Genomic DNA, 9,102 nt, shown 5'->3' on the forward strand with positions numbered 1-9,102 from the left:
TTCAAATTGAAACCTGAAGGATGAGATGGATCCAGTCATTAAAAGAGAGAGAAAAAGCACATGCAAAGGTCCTGAGGTGGGAGTGGGCTTGTTAAGCTGAAAGTGAGTGAGTGTGGCCAGATGGCAGTGAGCAGGAGGGGAGTGGCTGGAATAAGGTTGGAAAGGGCATTAGGCACAAATAACACAGGGTCCTGTCGTGCTTGGTACGGATTTTAATTTTATTCTGACTTTCGTGGGAAGATGAGGAAAGATTCTTATGCAGGGAAGCGATGAGGTCTGACTGATACTTTCTATTTCATCCTTGCTGCTGCCTGGAGAAGGGATTGAAGTGAACCAGGAGGGAAACTAGAATCCCATTTGGGAGCCTGGTGCCAGAAGCTGGGTGAGGGAAACAGTGGCCTAGACTTCGGTAGTGGCAACAGAGATGGAAGGATCTAGACACATGTTGTCTAATATGGTAGCACTAGCCACATGTGGCTACCGAGCGCTTGAAATGTCTAAGTGTAAGATCTACACCAGATCTTGGAGGTTTAGTACAAAAAAAGGATATGAAATCTGTCATTGATAACTTATTTATATTGATTATGTGTTAAAATAATAGTATTTTGGATATTTCATCATGTTAAAATATAATATGAAAATATTTAACCTTTTTACTTAAAGTGGCTACTGAAAAAATTTAAATTGCATATGTTGTTTGCATCTGTGGCTCTCTTTATGTTTTTATTGGCCAGTGCTGATACAGAGAAAAGTTGCAAAATTTAAAAAAATACTTTTTTTTGGAGACAAGGTCTTGTTCTGTTGTCCAGACTTGAGTATAGTGGCATAATCATAGCTCACTGCAAGCTTGAACTCCTGGGCTCGAGTGATCCTCTGGCCTTGGAATCCCAAAGTGTTAAGATTACAGGTGTGAGCCACTATGCCTGGCCAAAAAAATACTTTTATTGTAAATTTACATTGGATACCTTAGAAATTTATAGCGAAGTATAGATTTTTTTCTGGTCTACAGAAGATATTTATTTGATATAATAAAACAAAATAGTGTTCTATCCAACCACAAAGAGTAAAAGGAGTGAAAAATTTGAATATACACATACAAAACTCAAGCTGTTTGATGTGACAATTTTTTTTTTTTAATAATGCTACTAGCTGCGTGTGTTGGCTCATGTCTGTAATTCAAGCATTTTTGGAGGCCAAGGTAGGAGAATCGCTTGAGCTCAAGAGTTTGAGACCAGCATGGGCAACATGGCAAAACTCATCTCTATGAACATATACAAAAATTAGCTGGGCATGGTGGCACATGCCTGTAGTCCCAGCTACTAGTGAGGCTGAGGTAGGAAAATCTCTTGAGCCTGGGAGGTTGAGGCTGTGCTGAGCTAAGTTTGTGCACTCCAGCCTAGGTGACAGAGGGAGACCCTGTCTCAAAAAAAAAAAAAAGCTTCTAAAATTCCTTAGTTATTGAAAATTATGTGAAAACAGAAGGATGTTAATAGCAGCAGAGTGCATGAAATCAAATATCAAATTTTGAGCAAATGGGTCAGGTGCAGTTCTTTCTTGCCTGTAATTCCAGCACTTTGGGAGACTGAAGCAGGAAGATCACTTGAGCCTGCGAGTTTGAGACCAGCCTGGCTAACATAGTGAGCCCCTATCTCTGCAAAAAAGAAAAAACATCAGCTGGGCATGGAGATGCACACTTGTAGTCCCAGCTCCTCAGGAGGCTGAGATGTGAGATCGTGAGCTCAGGAGGTTGAGGCTGTAGTGGGCTGTGAATGCATCATCGCACTTCTGCCTGGGCAATAGAATGAGACCCTGTCTCAAAAGAAAAAAAACAAAATTTTTTTTTGAGCAAATGAACATGTGAGACAACTTTGCTAACATTGCATAATTTTTTTCTTGTTTACAGTCTGCTCAAAATATCTTTATGCCAACTGTGTGGGCAGCACATTCAGGTTTAGTATCAGTTACACATTAGCATAAATTTGGAGAAATACACATAGGGTATTGTTTTCTTTTGAGCTGGCAAAGTGAACACAGAAACATCAGATCATCTCTCTGAATACCGAATTTTATCCAAATAAATGTCACATGCTTTCCAGACATATTTTAATCACGTATTTAATTTTTTAGGCTGAGAGCAGTGTCTCATGCCTATAATTCCAGCACTTTGGGAGGCTGAGGCAGGAGGATCACTTGAGCCTAGGAGTTTGAAACCAACCTGGTCAACATAGTAAGACCCTGTCTCTACAAAATAAAAAAATAAAAAAGTTAGTTGAGTGTCATGGTGTGTGCCTGTAGTCCCACCTACTCGGGAGGCTGAGGTGGGAGGATTGCTTGAGTCTAGGAGTTAGAGGCTGCAGTGAACCTCTGCACTCCAGCCTGGAGTGAGACCCAAAGTGAGACCCCTATCTCAAAACCAAACCAAACCAAACCAAAGCAAATCAAAACAAGAAACTTCCTTCATGTGATATTTATAGATGATTTGAATTTGAAATGACTTCAGCTTCTTAAACTTTTGTTGTCTTTTTAAAAATACCCTTGAATCTAGCTGGTTCCAGTCTTACAATAGCATGTTGCGTGAGGCCTTGTAAAACATGAGGAGTTGTCCCTGAGGTTATGGGGCTTCCTGGGAAGAACACACGTGCTAGGTTTGAAGACAGAAGACTTAGGCTCTACTTTGGCATCCATAATGTGTGAACTTGAACTTGATTTAACATCTCTGAATCTCACTTTTCTTATTTGTAAAATGGAAATGGATGATGAACAGTACTAGCTGCCACAAAGGTCATAGCTTTCCCCTCATCCTTTATCACACCCCACAAGGTAGGTGCTCTTATCTCCTTTTGACAGGGGAGGAAACTGAAGTTCAGAAAGGGTAAGTCACTTACCTAAGGTTACATTGCTAGAAAAAATTGAAGCTAGGTTTTGAACTCTGTTTTTCTGTCTCCAAAGTCAGCTGAAACTTGTTTTCCCCCACTCATCATGCCCCTTGCTAATTTCCTGCCTACCTCTAAGATTATTGGGAAGATCAAATTAGACTGGTGAATGGGCTTTGGAAAAATGTCATAAAAGATACAAATGTGTAATAGATCATGAATTCTCAATGAAACAGGAGTATAAACGGAAACTCCAGAGAAACACTCACAAACGTCTGTCTGGTGCTTATCTGTCTGTTTAAATGAAGTGAATATCACATGTTGCTTTTTCAAATTCAAACTCTGAAAGTCGTATTACAGAGTAACAATTTCCTTCCTCAGGATAAAAATTTACAGGAATTCAGAGGAAAATATTTCAGTGGTCATTACTAAAACGCTCAGAGTCGGATACATTCAGCATCATACTGTAAGTCCCATTAGTCAAAGCATAAACAAATGCAGAACCTGGCGGGGCTTCCTTCAAGTTGGTTGAGTCCATCTGGGAGGATTCACTCAGCAAGAGGCAGAGGAACCAAGGCAGGATGAAGACATTGCCTATGCTCGTGCTGTCTCTTACCTTACTGATTGTCTTCTCAGGTAAGCACTGACTCCAAAAACAGCCTATTTCTATGCTGACATGATAAATAATAGTCTATTTAATATTTAATTTTTAAAATTTTAAATAATATATAGGGTATATAGATATTTCAATGCTTTTTCTTTTCTTTTTTTTCATAAGAGCCAGCTTCCAAGTTATGTTATATATTTTTTAGAAAATCTTGAAATGTATTTGAGCACTAATTCTCAAAAATGCTGATAAATCTTCAGCTTCTGATAGCTTATTTTAGAGTTTATGTGAGATCACCAAAATTTGATATATTTTTATTATGATAATGTCTTTTAGAATTTGCAAGTAATTATCAAAGCACTTTTGTACTATCTCCTTTGAGGGGTTGTGATGACCAAGTTTAACATAATCTTCTTATCACTGGGCATCTTCCAGTAATGACTTTAAACTTGATTTAGTGTATTGAGGATTAAAAAAACTTCCATGAAAGCAAGCCTAAGAGACACAGACCAGTGAACTGAAGATCCATTAAAATAATACTCACTTTTAAAGAGATGAACCAATCAGTAAATATGTTTAGGTTGTGCAACTTTTGCTCTGAGTTAACCATGTTCGAAACAATTCAAAATTGCTTCCTGAGCCCTCTGGAATGGTCCCTGGGAAAGAACTTTCGTGTGTTAACCAAAATTGAACTTGCAAATCTTTTGCCTTGGACTGCTGAGATGGCTCATGAACTCCTGAACCTGAGCGTCCTTAAGACACCTTCCCAACTTTTCCAGAGACCTCCCCGATTTTGATGGAGAAGCAGGCCAAACAGCTCCTAAGATCTCGGCGACAGGATAGACCAAGCAAACCTGGATTCCCTGACGAGCCAATGCGGGTGAGTGCTTGGCTCTGGCGGTTTTAAAGAAAATGTGATCATTTGAATGCGATTCATTATGAAACTAGGTGTTGGTCCCAGCATGGGCTGCTAATTGGAGGTTCGGTTAGAGTTTCAGGTATAAGATACATGCAATCTCAATCTTTTACCTATGCATTTTTTCCTCTGGAGGTGCCAGCCTGACTCACCTGTTGTGAACAGGGTAACTTAAAATAGAAATAATGGGGCCAACGGTGGGAGTTCCAGAATCTGGAGAGGGCTGCTGAATGTCACCCCTGTCCTGCTTGCTGGGGAGCTGTTCCCTTTAGCCAATGCTAACCCCGTCTCCTGCCTCTTCCCTTAGGCCCCGGGGCAGGCTGGACCAGCATCCTTGGTCAATGATGATCTGTCCAGGCAGGGAGAATTTCTGCCCCAGCTGCCCGAGGAGTTCTGCTCTGATCTCATCCCTCTGATTTTGGTCTCTGGCTTTACTTCTGCCCTGTGGGATCATGATATCTACCTGCCTAGTCTTTCTGAACCAGGCTCTCTGTGAGTAGATGTTACTAGACCCTGCTAGCTGGCCCCAGACCCAATTCAGGCCTGACTTGGTTCCTCCTGTTGCTAAAATGATAGTGACTTTGGTGGCATTTTAGCCTCACGCAATGAAGGGAAGTAGCAGTGACCCAGCAAAGTTAGAATGTCTGGGAAGCCATGTCTGTCAGGCTGGTCTCCCATCCTGGCCCCTTCATCTGGGCACGATGCTTATCCTGTCTTCCCTGAATCTCCATATTGAGGCTCAGAAAGAGCTGCACTAGCATTTGCCTTCATTCACTGCAAAATCTCATGCATAATTTGATTATTTCATTTAAAGACTCTTATTAAGATATAGTATTGCACAGTGATGAAGAGTGCTGACTCTGGGGTCAGAGTGGGTTTGAATCTCCCTGTTTTCTAACTGGGTAAGTTTGGGGAAGTTTCTTCACATTTTTGCAACTCAGTACTCTCATCTATAAAATGGGAATAATAAATACAATTGCTGATATTACTATAATATTATTATAAATAATAATGTAAAATATTTTATGATGGTAAAACAAAGTACTTCTTAGGAAAGCACTTAGAAAGTGCTCAGCAAATGGTAAGTACTCCTCTGAGTATTAAGTACCAGGTACCTGCTAGGTTCTGGGGCTGTAGGTTTCTGCTCAAAGTCTGTGGTGGAGACAGAAGTAAGCAAATGGCTGCTATGCCGTATGATTTAAGAACAGATGACTTCAGGCTGTTAGGGATAGATGTGACTTTTAATTTTTTTTTTGTAGGATAAGAGGTAGCTCAGAATATTTAAGTGCAGGGTTGGAGGGGACTGGGAGGTGGGCAGGGCAAGATCGAGACAGGTTTGAGTACCTTGGGTTTTATCTTGTGTCTAGTAGAGAACAACTGAAGGATTTTTCAAGTGGGGAAGTACAGGTCTGGGTGTTAGAGAGTTTGAGACAGTGAGAGAAGAGGCCCATGATTAAAGTCTGGGGTCACCAACACTCAGAGGTGGGCAGGGGAAGAGGAACCCTGAAACGGCTGAGAAGGAATGCAGAGATATAGAGAAGCCAAGAGAGTGGGGGTGGCAGAGCAAGGTGGGGGAGGCATAGGAGGGAGTGGGGTGAAGGAGGGGCAGCGTGTGCACAACTGTGATGGGGAGGAGGATGCCTGGAGGGGGGGATCCTGTGGGGGAGCTCTGGCTGGCTCCCTGTGCTTTGGCAAGATGCCTGGAGCGGCTATTCTGCAGCTCTTCCTCAGAGACCTGGCAGGGGCTGGGGCAGCTGGTTGAAGGGTCCTCAAAGCAGTGGCTCCTGCTCAAGGTGCTTGAGAGGCAGCTCTAATGACTCCCACATCTGCCCCCTGACATTTTCTATGCCAGCATCTGCACCTGCCTCTTTTGAACTCTGTCTGTGGAATAACAGATAACAGTCTTTGTCCTAACTGAGGCATTGTAGGTGTGGGTGAACAGGTGGGTTTGAACTGTTGCAGCCCAGCTCCCTGCCCCCTACCCTTCCTGCATCCTGTCCATATGCCAGCCTACATGCCAGGCTAGACTCTGGCCCTAAAACCCTATTTTGTGTGGTCCCTCCCCTGCTCAAAAACTTCTGAAAGCTCCTTCTCTGTTTGCCTTTTCCCACTTGTGGTCATCACCTCCCTTAATCCTTGACAGCCCTCTGCTTGCTTCCAACTTTGCAATTTTACTGAATATCTGGCTTTTTCTGGTTTGTTTTGCTCATCTTTTATGGGCTTGACCACCACCTGCTCCTTTTAACTGCCTTGAACCTACCTGATTACTTTCCATGTTTTCTTGCCTCAGAACCTGTTGCTGAGCCACCATCCCGTCCTCCGTGTCCCTCCCAGAGACACTTGATCCAATATCCAGAATCCTCAGGTACTCAGTCCAGTTTGGGAAAGTGGTCATATGTTTTACAGTTGAAATGTGAAACAAACATGCAGTCAATTTTGTTTGGCTAGTCTACACCAGTGGTTCTCATCCATCGGTAATTATGCCTCCTCATCCCCAGGGACATTTGACAATATCTGAAGACATTTTTGGTTGTTACACCTGTGTGGAGCATTGCTTTTGGCACCCAGTGGGTACAGGCCAAGGATGCTGCTAAATACTGTACACAGGGCACAGGGCAGCCTCCACAACCCGGAATTATCTGGCCCAAAATGTCAATAGTGCCAAAGGAGAGGAACCAAGTCTACACACTGCCAAGTAAACTTTTTCTTGTTTACTCTCTGTCACGCTGTGTGTGTCTCTGTCTTTGTCTATAATTGCACTCACTTGAACACACACAGAACTGGCTGAATCAACAAATAGTTTCTGGTATCACATTTTTTCTAGAAATGTGTTTCTTAACTTTGGTTACATTCTGGAACCACCTGGGGAATTTAAATTCTGATGCCTGGGTCCCACTCCCAGAGGGGTGGCCTGGGGTGGGACCTAGGAATGGGGGATGGGGCCAAAGCCCCAGTGATGCCAACCTGCAGTTGAGACTGAGAACCACTGGGCTAGGCCATCTGGGAGAAATCGGCCACGTGCGTACCAGCTCCTGTGGTCTAGTTGGGAACATAAAAGCATTTAGAAAGTTGTTAAATGCTGAAGTGAGCGGTATGGAGAGTATCTTAGTTGTTTAGACAAAAAGAGAGAGTGAGAGGGTCAAGTGGTGGGTGCTGATCAAGATGTGCACTTAATTAGATTTTATATTGACTGTGCCCTACTAAGCACCAGGGACTGAGGATGCAAGATAAACCAGACATTCTTCCTTATGCAAGGTGCCCACTGTGGGAGGTGGAGCCAGTGTGCTCCAGCCTGATTTGGGCTCACTAACGAGGTTATGTGGTACAATGAACTGTGGCTCTGCAAGCAGAGTCTCGAGCTCTAACTGGAAGGAAAGAGGAGGCTGGGAAGCCTTCCCAGAGGAGGTGACCCCCAGCTGTGGCTTAAAGGATGACTAGGAGTTCTTAGGCAATGCAGGGGGCAGGGATGAGGCAGGAAGAACATTCCACCTAGTGCACTTCCAGGCCATATTCTGCTGCTAACTAGTTGTGGACTTTGGGTAAGTCACTCTCTCTTTTGGAAGCCTAGTTTTTTCATCTGTAAAATGCAGAGTTTGGCTGGAATCTGGCCTAGATTCCAGAATGTCTAATTTCAGATCTCATACTGTAGGGCTCTGGATAGAACCTTGGGGCTGACACAGGTTTCTTGGTGCCAGTCTGCAATGTGGCAGAAGAGCCAGAGGCAGCAGGATACCAACCCAAGTGAGGAGTCAGGCAGTTTATTTTGAGGCCCCTGGAGGGGTGTCCCTAGAAACCACAGGCCTCCTCACCTCATGCTGGCCCTGCTGCCGGGAGTATTCCACATCCTCGACTTACTATTTGACCCACTCATGCCTCTTGGGTCTCCTTGTTGACTTCTTCTTTTATGGATTTACTGAAAGCAAAATTAATAATATCAGTCACTGGCACGTAAAAAGAGGTAATTTACTGCATTTAACTGTGACTGTAAAAATGATCCTGGCCCTGCATTCCCAGTTGGAGCATAAGAGGCAGTGGCCTCAGGTTTGTCCTTGGGTGTGAGGAGCCGATGAGGCTGGACCTCTGGCCAGGGGAGGTCAGAGGCTGGCACTAGAGCTGCCGTACGGGCCCACATCTTCATAGCCTGGGAAGGAGGGAGTTCAGAGGCTCAGGCCTTTGCCTTCTGGGAGCCAGCCCTTCTGGCTCTTTGCCTTTTGCCAAGACCTCCTCACCCTCCCTGTTTCTGAGTGTAGGCCAAGAACAGCTGCGCACAGATGTCCCTTTGCTCGGGAAGAGGGTGGGATGGATGCACCATGCTGTGAATTTGGCTGCCAGTATTATGTGTGTGTGTATGTGCGTGTGAATGTGTGTGAGAGGTGTGTGTGAGGCATGTGTGAGGGGTGTGTATATGTGTGAGGGGTGTGTGTGAGGGGTTTGTGCGTGTGAGGGGTTTGTGTATGTGAGGGATGTGTGAGGGGTGTGTGTGTGAGGGTGTGTGTATTCAAATGTGAGAATTGTATGAGGGGTATGTGTGTCAGGAGTATGTGAAGGTGTGGGAGGGTGCATGGGGGTGTGGGAGAGGGATGCACGTGTGTGAGGGTGTATGTGAGGGGTGCGGCGGTGTGTGTGAGGGGTGTGTGCAAGGAGTGTGTGTGAGGTAGGGGTGTGTGAGGGGTGTGCGTGAGGGGTCTGTGCAAGGAGTGTGAGGT

The 9,102-nt window shown here is 44.3% G+C and overlaps 1 protein-coding gene across 1 annotated transcript in view; it reads left to right on the top strand.

Annotated features, from left to right (window-relative positions):
• The first annotated feature begins 3,382 nt into the window (after window positions 1-3,382).
• Window positions 3,383-9,102, top strand: part of LOC105520127 (chromosome unknown open reading frame, human C17orf67) — a 24,588-nt gene continuing 18,868 nt past the window's right edge. Inside the window, exons 1-2 of the mRNA XM_011953734.1 lie at window positions 3,383-3,509; window positions 4,260-4,360. Of these exons, the coding sequence (XP_011809124.1) occupies window positions 3,455-3,509; window positions 4,260-4,360 (156 nt within the window). The 5' untranslated portion in view covers window positions 3,383-3,454. The remainder of the gene's footprint in view (window positions 3,510-4,259; window positions 4,361-9,102) is intronic.

The sequence above is a fragment of the Colobus angolensis genome, unplaced genomic scaffold, assembly GCF_000951035.1.
Source record: "Colobus angolensis palliatus isolate OR3802 unplaced genomic scaffold, Cang.pa_1.0 Scaffold37, whole genome shotgun sequence".
Taxonomy (NCBI): Eukaryota; Metazoa; Chordata; class Mammalia; order Primates; family Cercopithecidae; genus Colobus; species Colobus angolensis.